Source organism: Medicago truncatula, chromosome 4, assembly GCF_003473485.1.
Source record: "Medicago truncatula cultivar Jemalong A17 chromosome 4, MtrunA17r5.0-ANR, whole genome shotgun sequence".
Lineage (NCBI taxonomy): Eukaryota > Viridiplantae > Streptophyta > Magnoliopsida > Fabales > Fabaceae > Medicago > Medicago truncatula.
Window position 1 is genome coordinate 54,359,110 of NC_053045.1, and position 16,269 is coordinate 54,375,378.

At 34.6% G+C, this 16,269-nt stretch overlaps 1 protein-coding gene and 1 non-coding gene across 2 annotated transcripts; both read left to right on the top strand.

Annotated features, from left to right (window-relative positions):
• Positions 1–1,592: 1,592 nt before the first annotated feature.
• LOC25481544 (transcription initiation factor TFIID subunit 2) lies at positions 1,593–16,269 on the top strand. Its single transcript, XM_039833512.1, is given in 26 exon segments — positions 1,593–1,801; positions 2,007–2,358; positions 3,106–3,251; positions 3,369–3,435; positions 4,811–5,010; positions 5,113–5,266; positions 5,821–5,905; positions 6,028–6,119; positions 6,628–6,753; positions 6,888–6,921; positions 8,482–8,498; positions 8,583–8,651; positions 8,884–8,981; positions 9,082–9,426; positions 9,506–9,593; positions 9,893–10,018; positions 10,107–10,163; positions 10,670–10,749; positions 10,835–10,877; positions 11,994–12,080; positions 12,291–12,380; positions 12,756–12,814; positions 12,902–12,992; positions 13,072–13,237; positions 14,058–14,241; positions 14,792–16,269. Coding segments are annotated over 26 exon segments (4,161 nt in total). The 5' UTR covers positions 1,593–1,685; the 3' UTR covers positions 15,981–16,269.
• Positions 4,347–4,419, top strand: TRNAF-GAA (transfer RNA phenylalanine (anticodon GAA)). Its single transcript has one exon. It is a non-coding gene; the product is annotated as a tRNA-Phe (tRNA).

The window sequence follows — 16,269 nt, forward strand, 5'->3', positions numbered from 1 at the left end:
TCAATAGGTTTAATTAAACAGGGGTAATACAGTAAAAATAAGCATAAAATTTAGGTTAAAATTTGGGCAACAGTTAGCGTCCGGGTTAACTTTAATAAATAAGAGATAAGAGATAAGAGGTTGTTGATTATATAACTTAACATACCTTCCTCTTCAACCTATAGAGTGTTCATACGATTCACTATGGTTGGCACACATCTAGAGGGAGATCTGGTATTAAGATTTTGATGTGTCTAAAATAATATTGTAAAAAAAAAAATTGTCAAATAAAATTAAAGATCGTACTATTTCATCCAAAATAACAACTTTAATAGTCTTGTTCCGAGATTAAAAGAAATGATATTTGTACAATAATTTGTTGATAACTTTTGTGACAGGAAGAGGGAGAAGTAACCATGGGGAAGAAGATGGAACCAAAGTTCAAGGAAGAAATATTTTCCTTTTTATTAAATAAATCAATATTTTTAATCACAACTTTTGTATTTTTATTTGTCACATGTCACACATCTATGCATAGGTAGTAAACAAAACAAACTTAAATGGAGTAAATATGAACTTGCCCGAAAGTAAACTCTACATTGTTGAAAAAACTAGGAACAACATCAACTTATAAAACTGAGTCATGGACTATTTCTTGGAGGTTATCTTTTGTTAAAAATCGAGACTTTTTCAAAGTAGAAACTTAGGGTGTGTTTGGTTTGTAAAACAGCAAGTACTGGACAGAACAGTACAAGATAAAACAGTACAACACAAGGCAGAACAGCACAGGACAAATTTTTTATGGCATTGAGTAATTTTTTGTTTTATACGATTTTTGAGGGACAAAATGCTATTTTGGTATTTTAGACAACTTGTACGTGGGACAAAAAGTTGTGCTGTGGTTTGGTGAGGGACAAAAATATGAGTTTTTGTCCTGTCCCTTGCCTCTAGTTTGTCCTGTACCTGAAACAGTTTTGCAAATCAAACAATGGACAACTAAAGTTGTTCTGTCCTGTTCTTTATTTTTTAGCAAATCAAACGCACCCTTAAACCATTACAAGATTCAAAGATTAGACATCGCTCTTAAAACATATTAGGAAGACTTTTTAAGAAAATTGACATGTGTAAATCAAACATGTCAACCACAAAGCAATTAAGCACATTTGATTGTGATTTATGTTATAGCTAAACCTCTTCATTTAATAGTTTACTCTTTAATTAATTAATTAATTTATTTCTAGTTTTTACTCAAAGTTTCACCCCCTTTCAATGTAAAAAAAGTACAAAAACTTCATGCATAACGTTTATGTAAAAATAAAAACTAAAATTAACATTTTTTTTTAGATAGACGAAATGACAAAACCATTATAAACTCACACACATGTACCAGGATTCGAACCCCGATCATGATATCCGGCCTAACAATTTCGGCATTTTTAAATTGTAACTAAATTAAATTAATTTTGGTAAAATTTGTTGAGCATTTCATTTGATGACTATGAATGAAAAAGCTATTTTGCTGAGTTGGCAAGAAAAGTAGGGCACAAAGAAACACAAGATCGTCATCATCCAAACACGCCCTTACCGTGCAAGCTTCTCTATAAATAACGCATCACTAACAAAAGAATCACACACAGATAGTGAAATCAATCGATTCTCTTCTTCGATTCGCTTCAACCTCGAAGCTATATTTTTCTCACATCACCATGGCGAAACCTCGCAAGCCCAAGCCCGAAGACCCAAAGCCAGAAAACTCCGGCGCCGTCGTTCAACACCAAAAGCTCTGTCTCTCAATCGACATGGATAAACGCTTAGTTTACGGGTTCGTTTTTCATTTCTTACACTCACTTCAAATTTTGCATTTTCTTTGAATTATATTGCAAATTAGGCCTCATCATTACCGTGATTGATTCTGTTCGAATTCTAGATAACCTAATTCAAATCAAGGATTTGCATTTTTGTTTATGATTATTACGATTATTATCATTATTACTGGTTTAATTGATTAATTTTTGTTGAAATTTCAGGTACACTGAATTGAAAATTGCGGTACCTGAAATTGGGATAGTAGGTTTACATGCGGAGAATTTAGGGATTGAGAGTGTATGGGTTGATGGTGAACCTACGGAGTTTGAGTATTATCCTCATCAGTATTCTCAGAACGACGATGAAAAGAGATGGAGTTCGGTTACTTCACCTAGCTCTGCTGCTGATGCTGCTGTGTCAGTGTATTTGTCTTCTTTGGAGAAGGAGCTTGTGCCAAATTTGTTAATTAATTGCTTTAAACCTTCCAAGACTGAAACTGAACAACAGCAGAAGGAGCAACCTGTTACTGAAAATGGGTTTCATTCCGCAGCCGCTGCCGAGCCTCTTAAGCAGGTTATAGTTGCTGTCTTATGATGGATGATCTGGATGCTGAACTGTTTATGAGAGTTTTGTTTTAGTAGACTCGTGAACTCTAAATACAGCGCCATTTAAAAAACAAAACCCTAAACATGGCAGCTGAGTTTTATATTATGATGATATATATATGTAATTAGACAGACTGAATTCCAATATCCCGAATTCATCAATAATACGTGTACATATGTTTGTAATTTTTAATCAATCTTTGAAAGTAAATAGACTATTTGTAGTGCATAGGTAATTTCAGTTTGAATCACGTATGAACCTAAGTCCGTGGTTACAGCTTGATTTATTAGCATTATCTCCTGCTTTAATTTCCCTCGCATCATCACATTGTTAAATGAATTTTATTTATGACTTAGGATAGGGAAATGCTAACAAGTGCATTAGAGAAATCTAAAAAGGAAATTTTATCTTGGGAATAATATAGTCAGCACATTGAAACTTTAACAAGTAACTTGTTCTACATAAAACTCATCAACTATTTTCATTTTTTAGGGCCACTTGTTAGCATGACCCTTTATGAGAGTCCACCTAGTTTGGCTTTTTGAAATGCATACTTGCTAAACGCTCACTCATAGGAAAAAATTGGATATTGTTTTTAATTGGGGGGATAGTGTGAAACCATTTTAGAAGACGGGGTGGTTAAGTGTGAGGAATGAGGTGTTGTGGTGAGGTTTACTATTTGTGTTTTCTCATGTAGGTTGATGTTGGGTGCAGAATGTGAGACTGGTTCGCATTAACTATAGCATAGAAAAGGCAGAGACGGGAGTTCACTTCAGAGACAGTGTTCTTCACACCGATAATCAGATAAGGAGGGCAAGGTGTTGGTTCCCCTGTATAGATGACAATATACAGCAATGCTGGTATGGAATGTTTAACACTTCATTTGTGTGTGCATGCTCACATTTTATAGTAATAACAATATTTATCATACGTACTGCGCGAGATTAAATTGTTTTTCTTGTGTTGTTCATGTTCAACTATGACTTGGAGTTCACTGTAGCACATAACCTTGTGGCTGTCAGTACTGGAAGCTTGTTGTACCAGGTAGAAATGAATGATATCAAGTGTTCTGAAATTTTAATTTGATAGCATGTGAGACATTTTTAAAATGCTGATGATATTTCCTTCCTATGGTGATTATTGATTACTTTCTTTTGCTGTTTTTTACCGAAGCTTTTGAGATGTCTGGCAGAACAAATGTGATGCTATGACTTTGTTTCGTATAGTGAATACTGGATACTGAATATTGTAGTTTTCCAACCTATTTATTTATTTATTTATAATTCACGCACAAGACCAGAAGTAGGAATGTCGTACAATTTGGAATGCTATCTCCTTTTCATTTATATGATGCTACTGGATGTTGTGGATTACTCTGTAAAATATTTGAGGTTTAAGCATGGAGGATACTTTCTTTGAACATCTCTCCCTCCCTGTATTTGTCTATTTGATGCAGACTTCACCCTCCTTGTCTTCTTTCCCTGCTTCTCATTTTTCTTATAATTCACACACAAGACCAGAAGTAGGAATGTTGTACAATTTGGAATGCTATCTCCTTTTCATTTATATGATGTTACTGGATGTTGTGGCTTACTATGTAAAATATTTGAGGTTTAAGCATGGAGGAGACTTTCTTTGAACATCTCTCCCTCCCTATCTGTCTATTTGATGCAGACTTCACCCTCCTTTTTTTGTCTTCTTTTCCTGCTTCTCATTTTTCTTTTTTGTTTGGGATGATAAGCCTCATCCCAAAAATACCCTTTTTTGATTCAACTCTACTCTGACATGTTATGGCATGAGTTTCAATTTGGGGCTGGTGCAGATTTGCGGGGTTGCTCTCGGTCAGCCATATGTTGATATCAACTTAGCACAGTCAATTTGTTCATTTTTGTTAGTTGGTACACCTCTGCCATACCACGGCCGGGTTTTAGTTTCTGGCCAGTGGTGCTTAATTAGCGGTGATAGCTTAGTCGGGAGAGCGTCAGATTGAAGATCTGAAGGTCGCATGTTCGATCCATGCTCACCGCGTGCATCTCTAGGTCGCATGTTGGATTTGGCTTGTATTATTTAGCTCGTAATTTTGAAAAGTACATTTAGGTGTTGCGAAACTTTCAAGCAGCTTCCCACTCTATCTTTTACTTCCATGTCATGAACAAAAGGAAAGGATGGCTTCTGCCCATGTTGGAAAAGATTTTTTATTTTATTTATGTTTTAGTTGATCGGCTGATATTGTTGTCTACATGCAATGAGATGTAAACTATGTATGATGCCTTTATCTATTATGGTTTTTGTTTTTCTGTTTTTACGGTCTTCATTTCCTCCAATTACCTCCTTTTGTCTCTAATAAAATTTTCACTGTATATTTTATATGCATCGCTGATTTGAATTTGTATTTGCTTGAATCATCTCTCCTTTTCAGGTCTTAAGCAAGGACAATCCTCCTCGGAAAACATATGTCTATAAATTAGATGTTCCAGTTTCTGCAAGGTGGATATCATTGGCTGTTGCCCCGTTTGAAGTTCTGCCCGATCACCAATTTGGCCTCATATCACATATGTGTTTGCCACCTAATCTGGCTAAAATGCGGCATACAGTGGAGTTCTTCCATAGCGCCTTCAGGTTTGACATGTGATAATTGCAATTTTACTTGCTTGAAATAGTTAGTAATCTTATCTTAAAATTGTCTAACAATTGGATATTTGGACTTTTATTGGTGAACAGCTGCTATAAGGATTATCTTTCTGTAGATTTCCCATTTGACTCATATACACAAGTCTTTGTAGAGCCTGAGATGGTAGTTTCATCATTGAGTTTAGGAGCCTCTATGAGTATCTTTAGTTCTCAAGTTTTGTATGATGAGAAGGTTATTGACCAGGTCAGTTCATTGTTTAAATTCCTTTACATTTCTACTTTTTTTATCAAATTTTTCCTTAGGCTTTGTTTGCGAGTTTGGAGGACAAGGGAGGGCTTTGGAAAAAAGGAAGGAGCAAATGGAATAAATAGAGGACATTGGAGGGGGAGGGCTTTGGGGGGTTTATTTTTGTTTCATAATACAAAATCCTTCTCATTTGGGGGAACTAAAAAATGGTATTGGAGGAGGGTTTTGAGGGGTTTTGGAGGGTTTATATGAATTCTTCAAATTTAATCTATGTTGTTATAATATTCGCAAAATTAAAAATATATTAATCATAAGCATTAATTTTCATTCTAAAAAAAAGTTCTCTTTCAAAACACGTGAAAGATTTCTCATTTTCCCCCTATATTTTCCACCCTCCAAAGCCCTCCCTTCCCCTCTCCTCTACACTCCCAAACAAAGCCTTAGTGGATAATGAACCAGTTTTTTTTTTAATGTGATTTTTGCCTATGATTTTTCTGCTTTGCCAACTAACTGCTAAGCAAGTAACTAATTGATAGTGTTTTTTGTGACAGACTATTGATACTAGGGTAAAACTTGCTTACGCCCTTGCAAGACAGTGGTTTGGTGTATATATTACTCTGGAGTCAACAAATGATGGTAACTTGGCATGAGATATTGTTCCACTGCTTAATTTATTGCTTTAATCCGATTTTTTGCAAGTTCTGCAGAAATTGTTATTCCTCTAACATGGTTGGGGGATGCTTATTTCTATGCTGCAGAGTGGCTCTTGGAAGGGCTAGCTGGTTGCTTGGCAGATTTTTTTATTAAGAAGCATTTGGGTAATAATGAGGCACGATACTAGAGATACAAGGTTTGTTTTTTATTTTTGGGTTAATATGATAAATGTGAAGGTTTACTCATCTATCATTAGGTTGTTACAAATTATGGTAATGTGCACTTTATGGCTGCGAACATCTGTCGTGCCACCATTGCAATCGGGGAGTCACTCTTAGGAGTTGTCATGCATGACTTGTAAATACTGCGCCTGGTTGGCTTTTGGTTTTATAGGTGCTGACTTGAAATCTAAAAAATCAAGCACAATTGGCTTTTACTTCTCTGCTGTTTGTTTTGATTCATTAATTTTCTACTACTACTTTTTTGATTAAATTTCAAATCCTCATTACATTTTCCTACTTGTTGCATATGCTTGTTGAATTTCATTTTTTATTTGATCTATTATGCTCTTTGTTAGGCCAGTTAAACTTGGTTGGTTAATGTCATTCTAGGTTGAAGCAGCAGAGCATTATCTTCCGAGTTTAAGTCTGCAGAAGTTATTATTCTAATTACATTTTTCTTTATGCTCATAAATCAATCTGCAGGCAAATTGTGCTGTTTGCAAAGCTGATGATAGTGGAGCAACAATTTTGAGCTGTCCAGCTTCGTGTAAGGATTTATATGGAACACAGTGCATTGGTTTATACGGAAGAATAAGAGCATGGAAGTCTGTATGTTCTTTTCCTTTCCTTTTCCCCCCGTTTAATTAGATAGCAAAAAAACAATATGTGGATATATTTCCTCGTTTAGTATTGAATTACATCGTTCTTTATCTTCCTCACTTTTTAAACCTTACTTTGTTCAGGTGGCAGTTGTTCAGATGTTGGAAAAGCAAATGGGTCCTGCAGAGTAAGAGTTCTTGACATTTACACTGTTTCTCTTTCTTCTTCCTAGATGTGTTTAGTATACCTAGATGTGTTTTGATTTGTCTTTTTGCTGTTTCGGTCAATGGTATATACTCCCTCTGTCCCTGTATGTAATCTCCCTTTGCTTTTTTCACATTTCTTAAGATAAGTTGTTAGTGTAATTAATGTGTCTATTTTGTGTGTTAATATTACCAAATTATCCTTTGTTTGTATGTGTATTAAATTTGACTTTTCATATTGCAAGACAAATTAGTAGTATTAATTAGGGGTATGTTTAGGAAAAACATAATAAATGCATCTAGTAATTTGAAAAGGGGTTTACATTGAGGGACAAAAATAAAGTCAAATGGGTGCTTAGATATAGGGATGGAGGGAGTATTTGTTTTTTCTATTAGACGAAGTATTGGTTTTCTTGTTGTTTTTCTGGTATTTGCTTTCCTGTATGTTCTCTCTCGGTCTGTTCACCCTTTCCATTTTAGGGTATGTTTGATAACGCTTCTGACCAATTCAGTTCTAAAAATTTGATGATAAGCGAAAAAGTTATTGTGGAGTTTCTGTCTGAAAAGCATTAACCCATGTGCTGAAATCATATTTGTATAATCTATTGTGTTTATATATATAAACACACATATAGTGATAGATAATGTTCTCACTTCTCATTTTATTATGTATTAAATGACTTTTCATACGGTCTTCACTCGAGATTTGGTACCACTCAAGATTAAGTCTTGTGGGTAGAAATAGAATTATGTTTTCTTACCCATCTAAGTTCCTGTAAAATATTAAACCTAGCATAATTATTATTTTTTATTTTTATTTATATATATATTGATATTTTAAGATGAATTTAACATTTTTAAATAAAGAACATCACTTTGAAATCTTCAGAGCAACATGGTTTTGCTATATGGTGCTCCACTATTATTTTGAGGTCATGGTAATTGGTTAAGTTTCTGTTTTAGACTAGCATAGATTATATAAAGTTACCAATACAAATATTTTAGTTTTGTATATATTTTTTTTAATAATTCTATGTATTTCAATTTTTTTTCCTATTATTCTATCACACACTCAACATATGTACATTATATTTTATTATTTGATTATTGATTGTCAAGTATTGCATAGTATTGTGGTTGGACCTTAAAATCTTATAATCGTGGTTGGACCTTAAAAACCTTGCGACTTTCTCTTCATCGATTCAATGACATTCTTTTGAAAACATTGACCGTGCCTGTCCACTGAAATTAAAAGAAAAGGTAAATGATTTGATGATAAGTTAGTGGGGGGTTCTTGTTAGTAATTAAAGCATAAAATTTTAAGCCTGAACTATCGTTGTCTGGTACATCCCACGGATATCAAAGCATAGTTGTGGAGTCTAGTGAGCTTGCTTTTGCGCATATATTCCGAAATTTGCAGATTGATTAGCATAGGTTGCAGTGAACATTGAGATATTTCTAGCGGTCTCTTGGATTTCACACTTTTTCCTATTATTCATGATGTTGCATAATCCTTCTGCCGTGTTTCTCTTAGGATCTGATTACATGCAAGTTTTCCCCCTCCTTTTGGAAGTTATGTGCTCGAAAGAAGAATTTGACTATTATTAATTGTGATTCTGTTTATTTTGTCTGTAGATTTTGCAAGCTATAGTTACTCGGGCTCAAGATAAAACACGTTCCGTAAAAACACTTAGTACTAAGGAGGTAATTGGCTTCTTGTCCTTTAAATTCTGGAATAGTTACCCACTCTTGGCTTCTTTTAAATCATCTTGTGAATATAAAGCTGTAAATTATTTTTTGTTGATTGCAATTGATGCCTAAAGCTATACTTGACTCCTTGCAAAATCTCACTAAAACAGAGAAATGCAAGAGTATCTTCTTCTTCCACGCAGTATTTGGATAAGCATATCCTAATGGATGTTGTTTTAATTTGCAGTTTCGACATTTTGCTAACAAGGTTGGGAATCTTGAACGTCCTTTTCTTAAAGATTTCTTCCCCCGTTGGGTCAGTTCTTGTGGATGTCCTGATTTAAGGTGTGAAATAAATAAGGAGTTGCTTGTCATTCTTCTATTTCATTTTATGAATGCTTTTCCGTGTTCATGTTCTAATGTTTTCCTTATTGCTGCTGCTAAGAATGGGGTTTTCCTATAACAAACGAAAGAATATCGTTGAATTAGCTGTGTTGAGAGGATGCACAGCATTGCAGACTTCAAGTACAGCCGTTCTTGATATTAATCCAGATAGTGAAAATCGAGACGGAGATTCTGGCTGGCCTGGTATGATGAGTATCCGGGTGTATGAACTTGATGGTATGTATGACCATCCTATTCTACCGATGGCTGGAGAAGCATGGCAGCTTTTGGAAATTCAATGCCACTCAAGGCTTGCTGCTAGACGGCTTCCAAAATCAAAGAAAGGTGTAAAACATGATGGCTCTGATGACAACGGCGACGTGCCTCCAGTGGATACTCGCTCCAGGTTTGTTAATTTCCCATTTTTGTCATCATTTGGCTGTGTTGTCATTGAGTTTCTTACACTTTTCTCTTTCATATAGCAGTACCGAGTCCCCTTTATTATGGATCAGAGCAGATCCTGACATGGAGTACCTCGCTGAAGTTCATTTTAATTAACCAGTTCAGATGTGGGTAAGGATGTATGGTTTTAAGTCCCCCGGATAGTCTAATTATTGCAAGGAGAATGGTCAATTTTGAGGAACTATTTTGGTCTGTTTGGTTAAACCTTACTGTGTTTTTGGGCAACTGCATAAAACATGCACTGATGCAGTGTTTTAGTCTGTTTTTTTTTTTTTTTTGGCCTTGTTAGATATCAATCATGCCCATTCATTTTGTCGGTATCATTATTTTTTATCTCTGTAATTAAATTAAATTAAATCTTTATAATTGATGATATTTATTGATTCTAGTGAGTTGGTATGTTGTTTTAGATTAACCAATTAGAGAAGGACAAAGATGTTATTGCTCAAGCACAAGCAATTGCAGCCCTTGAGGCCTCACCCCAGCTATCATTTTCTGTTGTAAATGCCCTGAACGGTTTTCTTACCGACTCCAAGGTTTGACACGTTGTGCAGTGTATATTATTTTCAATAATTGCTTTTAAAATCTTACACTAAAATCATGTGTTTTGATCCTAATTTAAAGGCTTTCTGGAGAGTAAGAATCGAAGCAGCATTTGCATTGGCAAATTTAGCATCCAAGGTATTCAAATGCTAGGATACTCTAATTGCATTATGACTTCATGAAGTGTTATCAGATGTGGTTTTAGTATAATAATTGTTAATATAATATTCGACCTTTGATAACTTGGAAATCACTATTGTATTAATCATAATACCTAATAAAAAATTATTCATTTCTTATTTCAAATTTATTAGAATAGTTGTGTAGAATAAACAACTGGAAGGTTGCATCTTTTTAAGTATGGCATATAAAATCTGTGGCTGCATTTAGAACTCTGAAATTCATTCTACTTTTTAGTTAGTCAAGTTCATTGGTAACACCTGTGCCTAATTTTTTACCAGCTGTTGCATGGCATGAGTATCAGTATATATCATGGATATGATTAATTGAAATATGAAATCTGAATTCTTGTTAAACTTGTTATTCCTCCTACCAAAAATATAAATTAGTCTTTTAGCTTGATAAGAAGTGGTGATGTTTTTTTTCATCAGGGCTTATTTTGACCTCATTTAATTGTCTAGCAGGAAACTGATTTTTCTGGTCTACTCCATTTGGTGAAATTTTACAAGAGTCGAAGATTTGATCCTGACATTGGACTCCCAAAGTAAGGCTGCTGTAATTTTTATCCAGTTTCTCTCATTTAACTCTGAGAACATGAAGTGACTATTTTTGTTGTATATTTCTGGCAGGCCAAATGATTTTCACGATTTTGCCGAGTATTTCGTTCTTGAGGTAATGCAAGGAGGTAGGATGTGTATGAAATTATGCCTTGTGTGATGTGGTTGAAAGTATGTTTGTGATTTCACTATTTGCATATCATCTTTGATGTTTTGGGGGTTATATAATGTTTTTATTTTATTTTCAAATATAGCATTTTACTCAAATGGCATGTGCCACATTCTTTTGACCTAAAGGACAATCTGTTAGAGTTGTAAGGCCTGAGAATAAGCAGACAAACCACACCATGGTGTACCTACATACTAATGTAAGTGCTTATGTTATGAGATAACATCAAATAAGCTCTTCCAATTTCCAAACAATCCCCAGGCGTAAGTTTCAACTTATAAATGTTAAATTCAAGGCCTCAGAATAAGTAAACACGCAACACCATGGTGTATCAAAATATCGATATAAGTGCTTATGTTGTGAGATCAAATATGCTCTTCCAATTTCCAAACAACCCCTAGGTGTAAGTTGCAACTTATGATTGTAGAATGTAAGTCTGCCTAGTGAAGTTGGAAAAAGTCTCCTTTTTTCATCAAGAATAACTATAACCTGTTTCTCCAATCATGTAGTGCTCATGAGGCTTGGGTAGTCCTCAATTACAAACGGGTTTTACGAGGATGAGTTAGGTTCTAAGCCTAAACTGCTGGTTTGTTGGCATACATTTTTATTGATCATATTTTAATTTATAATTTTGATTTACATACTTTAATAAGGTTATGGATTGATATGGAACTAATTATTTTGTTTTGCTACTCCATTCATTAGAAAGCAAGTGTGATTTGTGGTTTATTTTTACGAGATATGAAAGTTAAAATCATCTCCTTGTTCTTTGAAATTATCTCAGGTGCTCAAAAGTATGTTATTTTTTAATCTGATAGTTCTCCCAAAGAAATTTAGATTTTAACAATCTAAGATAACAGAGACTCGGTGACTTGAAAATTTGGGAATGGGAATATTGAATGTGCAAATCTGCTTTTATCTTATCACTAATCTCTGTGCATTCTATGATAATTCTGATGGGATATATGTATTCTGCCTGTGTTTAGATAATATAATAACCAGTTTCATATTTTCTTTTACACCTTGCAACTTATTTTTTGTTTAATAATTCACTGTTAATAGGCCATTCCACACGCTGTAGCTACGATTAGAGCCGCTGACAAGAAAAGTCCAAGAGAAGCTATCGAATTTGTTTTACAGCTATTGAAGGTTTTTGCTTGTCTAATTTTTAGATGCAATTTTGTTTATGATTTTTGTAATTTTTATATAAAACTTTTGGTATAGAATGTAATATTAATTGTATATTATGCAACTATGTCTTGCCTTTCAGCTTTATTTACTATAGCCACCATGGATCCATGAAATACTCAATTAATAGCTTTATGTCTCACGTCATTTTTCTCCTCCTGTTTTTTACAGTACAATGACAACACTGGGAACCCTTACTCAGATGTGTTTTGGCTTGCTGCATTGGTCCAATCAATTGGCGAGTTTGAGTTTGGGCAACAGGTTTGTGGACTTTTCTCCGTCTGATCTCAAGATTACATGCATGAATCATTTTAGCGTTCTGAGTCTTTCATGTCTCGCGTCTTAGATTTCCTGATCTTGGTTCCTTAAGTATCTAATAATTAATCAAAACAGCAGCTATTGAATTTAAAGTTTCGCGATTTGGGAGTTGACAAATGTCTTTGTAAAATGTTCGATTTTAAGCTGTGAAATATCCATTTATGTAACAACCATGCAAACATTTTTTGTTTTGGAGTACATATTTTAATAACGGTTAATTTATAGTTACCATTGAAATGGATCTCACTTCCTTTATCATAATCTTTCTTAAATCCTCATTTTGATAATTAAGCTCCTGTCTGATTAAACTAATGACAGAGTATTCTCCTATTGTCATCACTCCTCAAGCGCATTGACCGGCTTTTACAATTTGATAGGTAAAATGATAATTTCCCTACTATGTATGGTAGATCTATCAATTTAAATTGTAACTAAATTTGACATCTCTGATTTTTGTCTGCTAGTCTCATGCCAAGCTACAATGGAGTCTTGACCGTCGGTTGTATACGGACGTTGGCCCAGATTGCCCTAAAGCTTGCAGGATTCATTCCTCTTGTAGGTGCTTTCTTATTTAGTATCATACTGCCGTCCAAAGGTTGTAATAAACATATCTAACACCAAAGCTTCACTACAGGATTGCGTATATGAACTTGTAAAGCCTTTTCGAGACCAAAAAGCGATTTGGCAAGTTCGAATTGAAGCAAGCAGAGCACTCCTTGATCTCGAATTCCACTGCAAGGGCATTGATTCCGCACTTCTTTTATTTACCAAATATGTTGAGGAGGAGCCTTCCTTAAGAGGTTGTGAATGATTTCCCTAGAAAGGATTATGATGTTGTTTGGCAATCTAGAAAATGGTTTAAAATTGGTGAAAGGATATCCATCTATAAAAACCTAGCTAAAGTTGGACTGATATAGAGTTGGTGAAATTAAAACCATCTATCAGAACCTAGCTAAAGTTGGACTGGTTTCAAAATATTCTTAGTTTGTCTAAAGTTTGGTTTTGGATGGTTAATATTCAATTATTGGTTAAATCTTTTTGAATATTGGTTTTACAAATTTCAATTAATTGAGCCAGAAGATCGGTTACTACTTAATATGCACGGGGGATTTTATATCTGATCACATGATTCATGATTGTCTGGGTTTTCAATGTTGCAAATTCAAACTATATATTGTGCAAAAATCGCTTTTCTGACTCTAGTTTTTCCTTTCATTTTCATCATTGATTTCCCCTTGATTATATGCAAGGAACATACTCTACATCTTGTGCAACAGTCACTCTTTTGTTGTGTACTTTCATTATCAACTTTGGTTTACCCTTACCGTAACCTGTGCAAAAATCACTCTTCTGCTTCACTATACTTCCATTTAGTTTACCCTCCATTATCAACTCTTTTGTTGTGTACTTTCATTATCAACTTTGGTTTACCCTTAACCTGTGCAAAAATCACTCTTCTGCTTCACTATACTTCCATTTAGTTTACCCTCTATTATATGTAAATCACATACTCACTATATCTTGTGCAAGATTCCTTCTTCTGTCTCAATATACTTTTTCTTTTCATTTTTGTTTTCCCCATGATTAAATGCAATTTAAATTTACATTCCTTTATTGCAGGCAAGTTAAAACTGGCCACCCATGTTATGAAGCTATGCCAGATGAGAGATGGTTTGAATTCAAATGATGAAATTACAAGCCAAACTCTTGTCTCGTTGCTAAGTTTACTGGAAGGGCGTATGGCATTTAACAATGTCTTTCTTCGTCATTATTTATTCTGCATATTACAAATACTGGCAAAAAGGTAGAATGTTCTCTTTGTTGAAATGAAAGCTACCTCACCAATTTGTTAACCTGTTGTGTGAATATTGTATGTACCTGAGGCAGTTGTTTATGGTTTTTTTTATTCACCAGCTGTTTCATTTGTAGCCTTCACTAGAAAAGAGTTTATTGTGAAATTTTCATAAACTATGTTTTGGGTCCTGCCTACGTTTTTATTCACCTATTTACTAACATGTACTTTGTCTCTTCTATTCTTGTAGTCCATTCAAATCAATGGAATGTAAATATTGTTGAGAATTTCCTTCAGCTGTTTGAGTAATTTTGATAGCCTAATCAATTAATTTGGAAGGGTATATTTTTGTGGTATTTTTAGGTTTGGTACTTCTTAGCAGGGTCTTTTTGGGAAATATTTTCATGACCATTTATTTTTCTGGGGGGTGTATTTGAAATTTGATAATTTTGTTTGATAGGAAATCATAAAATATATTAATTTACTGTTTGTATCAATTTATACTTTCCTACTATAAATTTTTGTGCGTTTGTTTTACTAAAAGTCCATTATGATGTTGCAGACCCCCAACTCTACATGGAATTCCCAGAGAAAGTAGAACATTACATATGAGTCTTACGGGTGCATCTAACTATCAGAGGAACCTATTTGTTATTGATTCCGACAGTAAACCTTTGGAACTGCCAAGTTCCACCCAAAACCTTACACAAGATTTGATCATAACTGAAGGTTTAAGGGATGCACTTAATGAAGCTCCTAAGGACCAAACTGTTGAAGCTCCCAAAGAAGTACATGTCGAAGTTCTAAAGGATGTGCCCCTGGAGACTTCCAAAGAGGACTTAACAGGATTGCCCCCTGAAGCACCAATTGAAGCTCCCAATGAAATTTCCAAGGAAACAGATACTGTATCCAATAGCCATGAAAGAAAAAGGCTATTCAAAATCAAGGTTAAACAATCTTCTGCCACCAGTAGGGCTGATACTGATAATCAACTGCTTGAACGTTCTTTAGGTGGTCGTAATGAAACTGATCACGGAGCTAGCAGTTCAGTTTCAGTAGATGCACCTCAGAGGAATTTTGCCGAGACTGTTAGCATTAGTAATCATAATATTGAGGAAGTTAATTCTTGTTACAATCCTGGTTCCCGCATGACTGCCAGCATCGGTAGTGCAAAGATTTTGAGTGATGGTGATGAATTGGTCAAAGAACTCCAATGCACTGCCGATTCAAGTGTAGTTTACTCTCAAGTTCAGCCTGAAGATCCTTCACCGTCTAGTATTATTCAAGATAACAATATAGATGCTGATGCACGACGATTTGCCAGCCTTCAAACACTTTCAGTTACTAGATTTGATCAAGCTGGAGAATCATGTGGCAAAGAAGTTCCTGCTCGCGGGAAACATAAACACAAAGATAAGGATAAGAAACGTAAACGCGAAAGTCACAAGGGACAGCAAAATGACCCAGAATATTTGGAGCGAAAACGATTGAAGAAAGAGAAAAAACGGAAGGAAAAAGAATTGGCAAAACTGCTAAGTAATGAAGCAAAAAGATCCTCCATAGACTTGTCATGTAAGAAAGAGGAGCCTGAAGTTAATGATGCAAAACAGCTGAAATCTGTTGAACCCAGTTGTTATAATTCTGTATCAGAAATCGGAAGGGTTGATCCCAAACCGGTGCCACCCGAAGGTACATCAGGTGCACCCAAAATTCGAATTAAAATTAAAAATCGAATGCTCAGCAAGTCGTAGAGAATTTATGAAGGTAATGACGCCCTTCACATTTTCTGGGTTGTAGTTTTATTTTGAATATCCGGCATAGTATGATATTCTTTGAGCTTTATTTGTTGCTAGTTCTTTATTCTGGTTTTAGAGCTATGTGATTGCAATTTCAATCGTATAGTATTCAAATTGTGACTGAAGCGATGTCTTGATTATGGTTGTAAATTTGTAACTATTCATCAGTTGTAAATTTACAATTTTGTTGTATTGTACTTTAAAATTGTAATATCAAATCTAGTGGGTTTAACTTTGTTGACAA